This window comes from Chelonoidis abingdonii, chromosome 2, assembly GCF_003597395.2.
Source record: "Chelonoidis abingdonii isolate Lonesome George chromosome 2, CheloAbing_2.0, whole genome shotgun sequence".
Lineage (NCBI taxonomy): Eukaryota > Metazoa > Chordata > Testudines > Testudinidae > Chelonoidis > Chelonoidis abingdonii.
In genome coordinates this window covers 290,526,997-290,542,663 of record NC_133770.1, presented here as the reverse complement: position 1 = coordinate 290,542,663, position 15,667 = coordinate 290,526,997, and the positions used below count along the sequence as shown (strand labels likewise).

Below are 15,667 nucleotides of genomic sequence, written 5' to 3'. Positions count from 1 at the left end.
CTACCCTGGGCACCAATGTTCAGAAGTACCAAATCCTTGGGTTGTTGTTTTTTTTGTCCATTTGTTTTTGCTTGACAGGTGTTTTTATTGCTTTTGCTTGTGCATTTTGTGCGGGGTTGGGGATGGGGCATTGAAGATGTTTTCTACCCTAGGTGACAAAATCTTTAGGGCCAGTCCTGTGCTGAAGAATCATGTTTTTAAAATTCACGTGGTCACAGAATGGCTCTGGGTAGGGCTGGATGGGAGGAAGCTTTGCAGGGATGTTGTTGCGCCTAGGCAATAGAAGTGTAATTACTGGAGGATACTGATTAAAAATTATGGTAAAACTTTGAAAGTCTCTGAACACCAGAGACCGTTGGATCAGTGATTGGGCTTGCTGGTGCTGTAGACTAAGTCAGTCTGTTACTTGGTTGTGAGTCTGGTATAGCCCTAGCTAGAGAACATCTATTCCTCAAACCGTAGCAACTCGTGCTTTTAGCTCTGAAGGTTCCTGGTGCATCACTCAAGAGGGCAGATGTCATATGCTCAGAGTCCCAAGGATTCTACAGAATTATTGGAGGTTAGGAAAAGTTTAGATGTCTTTTCTTTTCATTGTGTTCTTATTTTGTGGTGTCTTTGTACTTCTGTGTTTTAGCCTGGAGCAGAAAGGGGACAGCTGACCTGGCATTTCTGCCCCAGCCATGGTATTTCATGGAAGAACCTGCTTTCTCAGAAGATACCCAGCCAAATTTTACAGATTCCAAGTCACTGGGATAGGGTTCTGATGAGCTGCTTAAGTATTCTGAATCTCTCAGGAGAACCTTACAGGGCATTATCTGTCATTAGAAACAATGTCTGTGTCCTCCTTGAAAAAGCAGTCTGCCTTCTGCAGCTTTTCTTCTTTAAATGCCTCAGCAGGGGACCATTATCCTGCAGCAACATTATGCTCCATTAACATTAATTATTAGGAATGCGAGTGTGTAATTACAAATATAAATACAATGGGCCTAATTAATCCTGGGAGCCAAAATGTAAGCTGGAAAATGATGTCTTTGCAAAACTCCAAAGCCATGCTCTGTCTGTGTTTTGTGCAGGTGACTCTAGCCTCTCTTCAGCCTGCGTTCATGAGAACAACGTGCACAGTAGAATATTTCAGATCTTATACAGGAACGAAGAGATTGTTCTCAACGAATCGATGAACTTCAGGGTCCACTTACTCCTAGATGGCGAGAGGGTGAGTCTTCATTGGATGTGAATAAAACAGATACTTTTCTGTTACAATGCATAGGCCATATCCAGACCTCAGGCTTTCAACTGAATTCTAGAACAGATTTGAAACTTATGGCTGGTCATGTCATCCGTGCTCTAGTCAGATTTGGGGACCCGCTCCATCTCTCTTGGAGCCCCATGGGGCACACGTGAAGTGTGCAGTCTGCAGCGTCCTTTTGGCTAGCACAACCTGTTCTCCCACTTGGGGTGCCCAGAGCTGACTGCTGTTGGGAGGTTACGGGGGAGCAGGGTCATGGCCCCACTTTCACTCTTGGATGATTTGTGACCCCTCTGGACACTAGGGAAGGAGCAATCCCTGTACTCCCCAGAGAACTGCCAGTGTAATTCTGCTTTATCCTTTCACAGCTTGGAGATGCATGTTCTTTGTGCCTTCCACCCATGTTATTTACACGTACTATCTGATCTAGTATGTTGCCTCTGTACAAGGACTATCATTCAATTCTGTCATTCATATCTGCTCTCAGTAACGATGTAGATCTCAAGAGATCAGCTACTCTCACAGAAATTCAGAAAATAGACCCTTCTGGTCCTGTAAACAACCTGGAATAAATGCCCTGGGTTAGATTTGGGCATGGCAATTCAACCCCTTCCCCTCCCCCACTTCTCTTCATATCCTGAAATTCAAAGAGGAGCAGATCCAGTGTTCTGGCATTGGCTCATCTGAACGTACATGTAGCTTTAAAAACAGTTATGGTGTAAGGTCTCTTTTAGTTAAAACTACCAAAAAAACCTAATTTAAGCTTGTTTGAACTGCTTTCTCTCCTCTATTCTTACCGTGGGATTGATCTCCTGTGTTCTCTCCTAAAACATTTGTTTCTAGTTTTATGTATGCTTGTATGAGAAATGGACAATCATGAGCTGTGAAGGAAGGGAAAAATACCCTCCTTTCACATATTGTGAAATTTGACAGAGTTCTGACAAATTTAGCTGCAAATTAATTTACCATCATGATGCAAAATCTGTCACAAATCAGTCTCTCTCCCCAAGTTACGGTGACTTCCACTAGGTCAAGTGGCTTCATGCTGACTCCTGCATTAGCATTTGGGACAGTTTTTCCTGCCAAAAATGAAAATGATCCTGCCAGATTCTTCACACTAGCTCAAACTGGTCTCTGTGCCTGATGTGTTGTGTGGAGTGTTGTTTAGATAATAAGCTCTTAAGGGAAATGACAGCGGTCTGATTCGCCACTCGCACACTGGCTTTACACAGATACCAACACTGTTGTCTTCACTGGAGTCACACCAAAGCAGTTTGGGAGTAAATGAAAGAAGAATCAGACCCCATGTTGACTTACGTATTTACACATCACCGGATGTACTGCGGACACTCTGTAAATAATAAGTAATAAGAACTTTGTCACTCGGAAACTTTGGTACTTTTCATTCCTTTGTTTGTCAACTTATTTATCACATGATACAGCCCTGTCCTGACTGCCTTCCTCAGATCAAGTAGCACCTCGCTTTGCAAGCTGTGGAGGAAGGTGCTACTATGCATGAGTAAGGGTGGGAGAGTCACCAAGGCACAGAGCTGATCAATAACCAATAAAATTAGTTAGAAAGTCAGACTGGGTGACTTGGGTGCTTGAGTTACTATACTCTGTGTATTTTGGCTGTTGGAGCTTGATTTATAAAATATTCCAGTAAACAAGCTGCATGCACTGCCAAACGGAGTTTGACTAATTCCATCTAGGGGATAGACTGCTAACAGTGTATTCAGTACAAAATAATAGTAATATTGGATGGATTTTGGTTAGATTCTCTCCTTGTGATCTGTTTCCATAACCCAAGAGAAGCTTAAATGTTCATTTACACTTAAAAATATGGAAATAACTCGGGAGTTCAGCCATAAGTGGAAGATGCCACCAATTATCAGGCTTGGAGGGGCAATAAGTGCACCAGTCACCATCTAAATATGCCTCATTAAAACTCTCTAGTGTTGTGGCAGTTGGCTCTGCCTCATTCTAATATTCCAGAATGCATCATTCTTTTATTTTATTGGAAATTGTGATTATGATGTCAGGTGCAATAAGCCCAAAGGGTTGCAAAGGAGCCTAACTTATTTTCTTATGAGTTTCAGTTTCCTTTTTAATAATAATTAATCATACATAATTATTTTATTAATAATAATAAAAGTTGGTTCCATGCTCTTCAGTAAATGGTGATAGGACAGAATGATGCATTCTGGGGTGTGATGGTAGAGTTGAGCCACCTGACATGAATCTGGGATTCTTTACGGTCAATTTTTAGCACTGTCTGTCCTCTCAACCTGCGTATAGGGGGCACACAGCACCAATTGCTCAAATCAGCCATAGGGAAATAGAATTTCCTTTGGCTTACTATTTTTTCATTTCTAAGGTGCCTTTTAAAGATGTCATCTGGAAGAGACTATACACCCAAGTGTAGAATTCCAAAGCAACTGTGTCCCAGTAAAACTTGATGGCATGATCAAAAGATTATTGATGTGAAAGGAAAACCTATGACTGATGTCAGTGAGTTTTTTATACAGGCGCCAAGGCCCAGAATTTTGAAGGTATTTAGGTGTTTTGAAGGTATCTAACGTCATCAGGGTGGAAAAGATATTTCAAGTAGGCTCTCCCTGTTTCAGGTCTCATTGTTAACTCCAGAGCTACCTACTCATGTGCACCTTACATCACATAGTGAGGAGAAGCCATTTAATCCTTGCTGTTCCCTGCTGTGTGCCTCATTTGCCCCTCCACTGTAGCTTTAGCACCAACCAGTGGCCATCGTGGCCTGGAATTGTGGGGAACAGTTGGGCTGTTGTAGGGAAAGGCTATACCAGAACTCCTTGTGCCTGATTCAGACCTAATTTACACTGGAGAAGGAATCTGATGTAAAGCCTGTTGATTTCTAAGGGCATTGTAGTCAATGGGGTTATACTGGTGCAGCGCTGGTTAGGACTTTTCTATTGGAATAAACGCAGTGTCTGTAGAATTGAAATTTCCCATAGGAATATTTTCATTTGTTGATTTTATTTTTTTTTGCATTTTTGCATTTGGAAAATTGAAATGAAAATATTCCGTTCACTGGAGAGCACTTCATAGTGTCTTATCTTGTAAGTTCTCATTCTTCTGTAACTCTTGCTGATTTCAATGAGAGTAGCAGATGCTCAACATCTCTTAAGATCAGATGCCAAATTTCATCCACACTTGGTGGATGAGACTTGATCTTTCTCAGGCACAGCCCATGGACTGAATCCCTAGTTTAAATGCAGATTGCAATTCCAAAGGCTTTGCTTTATAATAATAATTTCCTTTGTAATCAGCAGTGACTGCAATTTGAGTTTTAGCAACAACAATACACTTTTTTTTTTAAAAAAGTCTTGTTTTGATAAACATGCTTGCAGGTATTTCAAGACAAATATTCAATAGGTAGAGATTGGAATTTCCTCATCTCAGGTCCCACCACAAGGTATCATATCCTGCACTGAAAAATAACAGATTACTTTAGGAGGGGTTAAGTACCTTTACTTACATTATTATGACAAAGCTAACTCCTTCTTGAATTCTAAATTACCATCTCCCCCTCCCCCCCACACCTTTGCAAGATGTAGTTAAAGAAAATGTTATACCAGGTATCATGATTCATGCATATCTGTGTAGGTCTGGTGCCTTTGAAATGTCTTTAGTGGGTTACTGACAGGGGTGAAAGTAAGTTAAAGGACTTACTGGTATGCCAGAGTCCTGAGCAGAGGCATGGCCTCAATCAGAAGAGGCAGGACCTTTAAATCAAGATTTAAAGGCCCTGGGGCTGCAGCTGGGAGTCCCAGGGCCTTTAAATCACACCTGGAGCTACCAGCTGCAGAGGTGGCTGGGAGCCCTGGGGCGATTTAAAGGGCCCAAGGTGCAGGCCGCTGCTACCGCAGTGGAGATCTGGGCCATTTAAATCACGTCCAGAGCCCGTCCGCCAGAGCCCCGGTTTAGCCCTGTCGTGCTAACCCAGAGCTCCGGCAGCAGCTCAGGAGGTGATTTAAAGGGCCCTGGGCTCCAGCTGCTGCAGGGAGCCCAGCCCTTTAAATCACCAGCCTGTGGAAGCCGGTCAGTCTGGCACGGCACACCAGCTCTTGCCGGTACGCCGGACCGGACCAGACCAGCTTACTTTCACCTCTGCTTACTGATATAAGGCCTTTTGCTGCAAGGAACTGAGTACGTGCTACAGTGTGCTGGGTGTACAGCAATGTCATTGTAGAGAGTCTATTATACACAGAGGAGTAGTTCCTTTTCTATCAAGTAGAGGACAGGGTACACTAACCAGTAACACCACCTTCAGTTTCTACCCTGCATTGCTATGGTCTGTTAAATAGTCATTGTATTGTACATGAGAAGTAGCTGCATTTTAGTAATAGAAGAACTGATTTCTGCTTGTATGTCAGTTAACTAAAACTAAAGGCAAGATGTTGTTATAAATTCTCCTATATATACATGCTCAGTATCTTTCCCAGACCTAAAGAGCTCTGTGTAAGCTCAAAATCTTGTCTCTTCCACCAATAGAAGGTGGTCCAATAAAAGATACTACCTCGGAATTTGCTATTTAATGTATGATAGTTTTATCAATAATTTGACACTTCAGTAGTTATTGATTGAGAACCACTACAGCTTATGGTTCTGTATGAATGTAGAAGTAAAACTAGTCCCTGCTCTCACTAAACTCACAATAAAATTCAGACTAATAATCTCCCAAAGAGCAAGCTGAGCTCTCCATTACTTGGAACATCTAAACTTGGAAGAGAGAAAACACTATAAATGTCCTGTGTGGGTGTGACATTCCTCAATCTGGACTGTTGAACTGCTGTGTCCCCTCAATTTTCCAACCTGGGCTGCCTTTTACACTGCTTTGCTGTGAGAACAACCACTCCTGGCCTGTTCATGCACAGCCTCTAGCATGCAAAATCACTCCCAGCTGAATGATATAGGTGCTCTAGCTAGTCATTCCTGAATTATAGTGCAGAGTGACACCAGTAAATGCTCAGTCCCAGACTTGTCCCCAGAAATGTGCGTCTTGTACTGCCCAGCTCCCTCTTGGACAATACAAGCTCATAGAAAGTCTGTCATTTCATTAATAGAAAATGATATGCACAAACCCTATTATCTCCAGTGGAGGTCCCCAAACATTTCAGTCCAAACATACTGGCTTAGTTAAAACAATAAAAGTTTATTAACTATGGAAAGACAGATTTTAAGTGATTCCAAGTAATGAGATGAAAAATCAGAGTTGGTTACAAAGAATTAAAAGATAAAAGGCAAACTAATATCTGATTTAACAAGCTAAGTGAACTTAAAGCAATAGGATTTCTCTCACAGCAGTCTAGCTGGATTTTTCAGCCAGGACCCCTCCCCCAGTTCAATCCCTTTTTTTGTCTTTCAGACATTGTTAATGCCATGAGTAGAGATGAGGGGAGAGAGGTGATTTATGTGCTGTGTTCTCCATTCTTATAGCATTTCTTTTCTTTGAGAATCATCTCCAGCTGGGGTTCAGAGGACAGCAAGTCTGTCTGCCGAGATGTAAATTTCTCACTGACACCCTTCTTCCTGCCAAAGAATGGCCGCTTAACCTGATGACAGTCTGTTTAATTATGCTGACACCTTGCTGAGGAGCTGGCTAGCAATTTGTCTCTGAAGAACTGGTCTAGGCTGCTTCCTCAGATTTAGAATATGCCTTATTGACATCATACAAAATAATTTTATAACTTTACATACAATATTGACACACACATTTCATCAGGACAGTAATGTTCAGCGAATTATGAGTTTTGAAATTATATCTCACAAGGCATATTTTGTAAAAAAAAAAAAAAAAGAAAAGAAAAGAAAAGAAAAAATTATCACAGTCCTGTAAAAAAGATGAACATGAGGATACACTCTGTCACAGTGGGACAAACTTTTACTGGCAGGGTTTGGACTAGATGAATCAATAAGACTTTTCTCTCTCTAATTTCCGTGGTTTATTTAGATTGTCAGCTCTTTGGGTGAGGGACTGCCTTTTTGTTCTCTATTTGGTACAGCACAATGACTACAGGTCCTGTGCATTACTACAATATAAATAATAATGACAATCATTCACCAAATTTCTTAAATTTCTGAATGTAATGTAATAGGGAATTAACATGTCTGAACCAGTATGTTTTACATACTCTTTTGAGTGGAGATGAGCCAAAACCTTATGACTGAACAGCCCTGCTCTGAACATCTCTGAAGCTGTTTGAAAGCTGGATGCAACGTTTATAATGTGGGTTCTTTCTGCATTCTGAAGCACATTCCATTCAGCGAAAGTTTGCTTACTGCTAACGCCATCAAATCTTATTCTGATTTCAGAGCAATATATTTGTATGTCTAAAGCTGGACAGTAGCTCTAAATCCTGCTGTAGCGGACAGTTATATTGCCCAGATGTTCTATGTATGCACTTCAGCAGCTGTCTCACACTGCTCCTGCATTTCTTTGCACTCTCTTTATCAGACAAAAATATTGCCTTGCGCTTGGGTTTTGTGTGAGCTGGCTTACACAGGTAACTCTGCCCTTTTGTTCTTTGTAGATGGAAGATGCATTAAGCGAAGCAGATTTTCAGCTCAAGTTGGACCTGCACTTTACTGATAGTGAACAACAGTGAGTGCCGTTTTAAAGCCCCTTTGATATTGTAGGGACTCTCCCATCTTTGGGTAACATGAATTCAGTGAAAGTTAAAGGGTCTTTTGGAAACTGGAGAGCTCTGATTTGGCTTCCGACTCTCTTGCAGAGGTGCCGGCCCATTCCTCTTCCTCCCCTCCTCCATCCCTCTCCCCGACCAAGGGCATTTTTTTCATTCCTCTTCTTGCAGCAAGAGATTTTCTATTTTAAGGGTGGACTTTTCAGAAGTGCTTGGCAGTCCTCTAACTCTGCTACCATGGAAGTCAACAGGAGTTTTCCCATTGACTCAGTGGGACCAGGGGCTGCGATATGGGAAAGCATTGCTTTTCAGGACATGCTTCAACATTGTCCTGGATAAGGATGGACTTAAGCAGATGTCTAGTGCTTTTCTGAATCAGGGCCAGAGTTAGGTCAAAGCAGAGCACAGTTGAAAAATCTCACCCTCTGTGTGTATGGGCTAAGAGCCTGATCCTATGCCACTAAAATCAAAGAGAGTTTTGCCATTAACTTCCATTGGAAGAGGATCAGCCCTTGATACAGGAGCTTTGCATTACTCCTAGTTCACCTCTTTTGCCAAACCACACTGGAACTGTGCTTGAAGGAACCTCTCAGGCCCTACTGAGGTCATTGAAAAGTCTTCCAGTGACTTCAGCAGGAGTTAGCTGAGGTCCACAGTGACCTCCTTGGAGCTGGGCTTCACACCTAATTTAGCCCGAAGTCGCCTTACACACTGCCCCACAGGGCACCTTATAGTGGAGCTCAGTGTGCCATTTCCATTTAGTTTCTGTATGGTGTAGATTAGTGGATCTCAAACTTTAGTACTGGTGACCCACTTCACATAGCAAGCCTCTGAGTGCGACCCCCCCAACCCGTAAACTATAAACACTTTTTTATATATTTAACACCATTCTAAATGTTGGAGGCAAAGCGGGGTTTGGGGTGGAGGCTGACAGCTCGTGACCCCCTGAGGGGTCCCGACCCCCAGTTTGAGAACCCTTGGTGTAGATGAAACGAGAGGTGTGTTATCGCAGGCTCGTGGGGGGCAGTGCTTTAACATATCAGGAGTGTGGTGAGGGCCTGTAGGAGAAATGAACTGTGATTTATCAGAAAGAATCTAGTGCATTTATTTAATTTTACTGCTGTTATAGTTTATCTGAACAATTATTCAACAGGGCGTTTTTAAAGAAAAGTTTCTATAGTGGTATTTTGGTAGGGACAGTTACACACGTCTCAGTGCAACAACTCTGTTCATCCAGGGATGCTCTGAGTGGTCTACACCCTCCAGGAACAGGTCTGCCCTTTCGCTATTGCCGTTCCCCTGAAGCAAAGCAGACTGTCTGGTGCTATGCATCCAGATTAGTGCTAAATTCTAGGTGCTGATATTTGAATTAGCAGGGCAGCCTGCTACTACCTGGACTTCTTCCCTGCTACCCCAAAGCTTACCCTAGTGTGAGTGTGGTGTACAGGAGGGAGATTGCTGCTTGTCTGGCAGACCCAGGATGGGGCTCTTGCATTCTGTCATATCTTTTTTTTACTGTCAAGTAATAATATTTACATCCCCGCTAGTTGCAAGTGCAATTAAGAGATAAGCATCAGCTGAGTAAATGCTCTGGTAGCTGAGACTGTCACCATGAATTCAGTTCATGTGGTCTCCCAGTCTGCTGCCTTTAATGCCATTATAGACTGTGTGATACAGCATGGCCAGAGGGCAGCAGGCGAGTGTTAGCAGGGAGCCTTATTCCCTGCAAGGGGAGGAAGGTTTGCTATAGATTAACTAGAGCACCTGAAGCCAATTAGAGCACCAGCAGTCAGTCATGTGATAAAAAAAACCCCGCTTTCAGTCAGACAGTTGGGAGTTGGATGCAGGAAGGTTTTGGAACAGAGAGCAGTTTGAAGAGAAGACCAAAGAAAAGTTTGGGAGCAGTGCTGCGGAGAGCTGAGAATCCAAAAAAAACCTAGGTAAGGGGCACTGGCTTATGTATGAAGGAGGGCCTAGAAGCCCCGTCAGCAGCTGAAGGGCAGGAGAGGGAAGTAGCCCAGGGGAAGGAACCGCTAGTTCAAGTGGTTCATCACAAACCTCAGGGCCCCTGGGTTGGGACCTGGAGAAGAGGGCGGGCCCAGGTCCCTCCCTCTCCCCTCCCCTCCTCAAGGACAATAGTGGGATAATTAAAATACCGATTCAGAGGCAAGCAATGGCGCCCTGAACCTTTCCCAAAAAAGAGAAAGCGTGAGACCCAGCATAACAGTACCGGCAATTTGCCACAACTGTGACAACTTAAGGTTTCACTAACCCTTGTAAACCTCTCCTTTCAGGCTGAGAGACATTCCAGCGATCCCTGTGATAAGCAGTCGTACGTTGGTGCTTCACTTCCATCCGAGAAGAGGCCTGCACCACCATGTTCCTGTCATGTTTGACTATTTCCACCTGTCAGTGATATCTGTTACAGTGCATGCCTCACTGGTAGCATTACACCAGCCGCTGATCAGGTAAAGAGCAGAGAAATGGTGATTGTGGTACAGTTCTTATGACAATGTTCACCCATCTGATAGTAGAAGCCTGTGCTTTAGAGCGGAAGGATGGACTTGTGCTTCTGGTCCTGGACTGGGATTCCAGAAGTCTGAGTTTGAATCTTGGCTCTGCCACAGACTTCCTGAGTGTCCTTGGGCAAATCGCTTCATCTCTCTGTGCCCCAGTTCCCCTCCCTATAATAGGGTTGATAGCACAACTCCACTTGACAGGGATGTTATGAGGATGAGCACATGAAAGATTGTGAGGTGCTTAGATAGGGCTGCTTGAGGCCATGTAAGTCTCTTAGATGGACAGATGTGAGATATTGTCATTTGTCCCTAGACCTAGATACTGCTGTGAAGTAAGTAATTATTGATGTATGTTGACTTAATAATGTGCACTATATGTTCTCAGTTCTCCCACCTGATAGTTTTGCCAACATCTCCCTGTGCCCCATTATGCTCCACTATAAATGGACAGAACACTAACCGCTATGAGGTGTGGGAGGAGGAGGGAAATGGCTTTCTTCTCCTGAGACGATTTTCAAGATTTCGAGACATTTTCTCATCCTGAGTCAGGATGCAGATATGAAATTTCAAATTTTCATAAGCTGATGAACCTATTGGTTTGGGTTAACGGAAATGTTTTGTTTAGATTTTTACCTTTTTTTACTATGTGTTAAATTTCGGTTTTAAAGGTTAATTGATTAAATTGAAACCCATTAGTTTTCATTTCAGAAAATACCATCATAGGACATTTCAACAATTTCAAAACTTTTTTTTTTTTTTGGTTTGCTGGGGAATTCTTGGGAGCTGACCTTTTCCCACAGGCAGTTTGAGTTTCAGTGAATTGGCATTATCAGCAACTCCTCCACCCCAACCCATTTTGTCAAAAAATTGCCAACCAGCTCCAGTTATTAGGCTTAATTATTGTTTATAAAGTGTTTTTGTTATCCTCTAAGGAAAGGAGCTAGAAAAGTGTAAAGTATTATTATGTGAGACATAAACAGCATGGTAGGCCACTGATCTATAGCTGGGTTACTATTAAAGCTTAAAAATGTGATTGTGTGGATGTTTATGAAGAAAAGAGTGTTTTGATTTCATGAAGTGGAATGGAAATACATTTTGACAACTCAATATATGGTTTCATTTGGTTAAGTCAATAATAATGTTAATCTGAAAGTGCAATATTGTGGATTTATCTGCCTCTTGATAAACATCCAGAAACCTACATATTAATATAGCATAAATTCACTAATCATAAAACAGGTTAAAATAAATAGCATAAAAGCAACTTCTGTGCCAAGCAGTCTCAAACAAAACCAGCCAATTAAAACCAGTATTCTTTTCTCCAAGTTCAGAGCCTTTGTGTGTAGGCAGGCTTGTCTTTGTAGTGTTTGCTGGGATCACAAAGAAAAAGCCTTAATAGTAAGAGTTTTGATCTAATAAGACCTTATTTTTGCAAAGCCTCTGTAACTTTCTGATCATAAATTCTCATCTTGTCACAGTATATTAAGATGGAAGCAAAGCTATTAATTTGCAGAATAAAAAAATAAAAAAATTAGTGTGTGGTAGCCTTTTGTGTCTCATTGTATTTTAGTTTTCTGGGAATCTTAAATTGTTTTAATGTCAATTCAGAGATTCCAAGGCCAGAAGGGACCATTGTGATCATCTAGTCTGATCTCCTGTATAACACAGGCCAGAGAACTTCCCAAAAACATTTCCTAGAGCAGATCTTTTAGAAAATCTTGCTTTAAAAATTGTCAGTGATGGAGAATCCACTGCAACCCTTGGTAAATTTTTCCAGTGGTTAATTACTTTCACTGTTAAAAAATTACGCCTTATTTTCTCTTACTTTTCTAGCTTCAACTTCATGTTATACTTTCTCTGCTAAACTGAAGAGCCCATTATTAAATATTTTTCCCCGTGTAGGTACTTATAATCTGTCATCAAGTCCCCCCTTAACTTTCTCTTTGTTAGACTCAAGGCACTCGATCTATATAGCTTATCACTGTACAGCATATTTTCTAATCCTTTAATTATTCTCATGGCGCTTCTCTGAACCCCCTCCAATTTATCAACATCCTTATTGAATTGTGGGCACCAGAACTGGACATGGGATTTCAGCAGTGATTGCACCAGAGCCAAATACAGAGGTAAAATAACCTCTCTTCTCCTACTCAAGATTCCCCTATTTGTGCATCCCAGTATTGCATTAGCTCTTGTGACCACAGTGTCACACTGGGAGCTCATGTTCAGCCAGTTATGCACCACAACCCCAAAATCTTTTTCAGAGTCACTGCTTTCCAGGATAGAGTCCCTCTTCCGGGAGGTATGGCCTATGTTCTTTGTTCCTAGATGGATATGTTTACATCCAGCCATATTCAAACACATTGTTTGCTTGCACTCAGTTACCAAGCAGTCTAGCTTGCTCTGAATCAGTGACCAGTCCTCTTCAGTGTCTGTGTCTGTGTATTCATTACACATTGTTTATCTGTAGAGCTGTGGTTCTCAAACTTTTTGTACTGGTGACCCCTTTCACATAGCAAGCCTCTGAATATGACCCCCTTTATAAATTAACGCCATTATAAATGCTGGAGGCAAAGCAGGGTTTAGGGTGGAGGCTGACAGATTGCGACCCCCCCATGTAATAACCTTGTGACCCCCTGAGGGGCCCCAACCCCCAGTTTGAGAACCCCTGCTGTAGAGCAATGGGAATTCTCATTCTTCCAATCTTGCCTTGTCCAGTGCAAGCTCATCCCCATCCTGGAGCCTGGCTACATTAATGAAGGAAACAATAATATATTTGTATAACTATCATCTCATACTTTCTTTCTAGACATGGCTGTTACTATGGTTCCTCCCTTGGGACTCTTCTGCCCACACCCTAGATCCTCTCCCCAGAGAGCTATCCCAATCTCACTTACATTTAAATAGGAAATTGTGACCTGTATCAGTGAATCAACAGAATCTACTCAATCCTTTCTAACAAGAATCGCTGTTTGCCTAACGGACAGGATATTTAAGGTAAACACTGCCTTACTACCATATTACCTCTTCCATTCTCTCTCATCACTATGGTTGGTGAAGGCAGAGATTGCACAGTCAGAATCTCAGCTACATCTCCAGCCGAGATGGTTTTTAGCAGCTCAGTTTTGACAGAGCGAACAGCTGATTTATTAGTTATTGCAGCAGAGTTGATACTCTGAAATTCCAGTTGTGTTACCGAATGCATGCAGGATTGAATTCGTTGACACTCCGAGTATTGTTTCTAGCCTCAAGTTTTATGCTTGAGCATTTCGGATGTAAACAAACGTCAGTAATGAAGATACAGTAACCCCAGGTTTATGAGCAATGGAAACAAATTTAGGTCTGGAATCTGGGACAGTGGAGATGCACAATATGATTCTGTGTGGCCTTAAACCCACTCCCACTTGGCTCTCTAAAGCTAAGCAGCAGTTTCTCTTTTAAGTGTCACTGCAGAATAGAGTGACCAGACAGCAAGTATGAACAATTGGGATGGGGGAGGGAGAGGGGAATAGGAGTCTATAAAAGAAAAAGACGCAAAAATTGGGACTGTCCCTATAAAATCGGGACATCTGGTCACCCTATCGCAGAAAGAGGGCTAGAGGGGCACTTTAAAGACTAGCCAGCACTGCTCCCTAGCTTCTGCACTCAGCAGCGCTAGAGACAGAGATGAGCTGCTTTTAATTCTTCTTTTGTCTTTAGGGAGCAGAGCCAGGAGCTGGTTAAAATCTCCCGATTCAACATTTAAACTAACATGGCTAGTTAAAACCCGCCCGAAGAAATAGGAGAATGTGGAACAGCAGAGGGTGGACCTAGTACTTCTGATTTAGATGCAAGAAGAAACACAGTATGATAGGAATATTGTGCCAATGGGGGGGTTGTGTCCATTGCCCCAGCCTGCAGCACGTCTCTGCTCCCATTCCTGCTTTCCCCAGCAGCCAAACACTTCCCATCAATGACAAGGCCTGCCACACCACTACTCTCAAACAGTAGGGCCTTCAGGCTCCCTTCCCACTGCTCCTGAACCCTTTGGTTCCCCTAGTAATTGGCGCATTGCAGCTGTACACTGGCAGTGCTGAATTCTTTCGCCAACTGCTTTTCCGGGAGCAGCATGATGAAAGTACGATGTCTGTGTGGAATGTAAAGCAGGACTTGAGTGACATGCTCCAGGATGCGGCAGAAATCACTGTTCATTACAGAATGCAAGGGGCTGTGCTTCTTGGGACCCGATTCCTCAGCAGTCCCACAATGGAAAGAAGATAATTCCATCTGGGAAGGGGAAACGTGTATCTTTACTGAACAGGAAAAACGTCTTGGGACAACGACACTGAACTTTTAAAATATTCACAGTTTTGTAGGGAAACTGAGACCAGGAAACTAAATCTGCTTTATTGGATAACAACATCCTTTATGTTGCTCTCTCTAAACAGGAGGAAGCACATGCCGATGCTCATAAGACAAAACAGAAACGTGCAAATAGCCTATGACATGAGTGTCTGAACTGTTGATTGTCAAATCCTTCCCTGAGTGCACTAAGAGGCCACACCCTCTATGTTCAGCTTAGGTTGACTTGCCTTCTAATGAAAGTTCATCCAGGAACTTCAAGTGATTTCTGTTTTAAAACTTCCAGGAGCTCTCTAGGCATTTGAGAGTCATGATTCCTTGTCGAATTGCCATTGTCCATAAAACAGGACTGATAAAAGCTGTACAGCCTTTGGCACTGTGCAGAATCCAGTCCAATGGCTGGCAGTATGAACTTCAGTCTTATATTCAGCAGTTCCAGGAATCCATTTGAAAACATTTGTAACTCAGTTAAAACAAACAAGCAACCTTTTAAATGAATCTAAATCAGCGCGGAGAGCCTTCGCCGAATGCAGCTGGCAATCGTGTTCTCTCTTGTTTATGTTATAATGGAGATTTTTTCCTCAGTCAACAGCACAGCTGCCTGCACACCCACCCACCCACGTCTCTTAAAATCATTGTCAGAGGAAAACTCTTGTAGCCCACACTCAGGCAAAAATCCCAGTGCCTTTAGTGGGAGATTTGTCCATGTAAAAACAAACAGGCTGTTAGGGTTTGACCCACTTTGCATCCTTTACATCTTCAGAGCATTCTGTTGTAACTAACACCTTTCCCCAATACCATCTGAGACAGGTAAAGAGCATACAACACCTTTTACAGGGGGAGTGACTTATCCAAGGCCGTTCTCTGCTGGGGGCAGAAGA

At 42.5% G+C, this 15,667-nt stretch overlaps 1 protein-coding gene across 1 annotated transcript in view; it reads left to right on the top strand.

The window, feature by feature from the left end:
- Positions 1 to 15,667, top strand: part of FAM135B (family with sequence similarity 135 member B) — a 380,275-nt gene that overhangs the window by 213,867 nt on the left and 150,741 nt on the right. Inside the window, exons 4-6 of the mRNA XM_075062034.1 lie at positions 1,074 to 1,213; positions 7,816 to 7,886; positions 10,221 to 10,394. Coding sequence (XP_074918135.1) covers positions 1,074 to 1,213; positions 7,816 to 7,886; positions 10,221 to 10,394 — 385 coding nt within the window. The remainder of the gene's footprint in view (positions 1 to 1,073; positions 1,214 to 7,815; positions 7,887 to 10,220; positions 10,395 to 15,667) is intronic.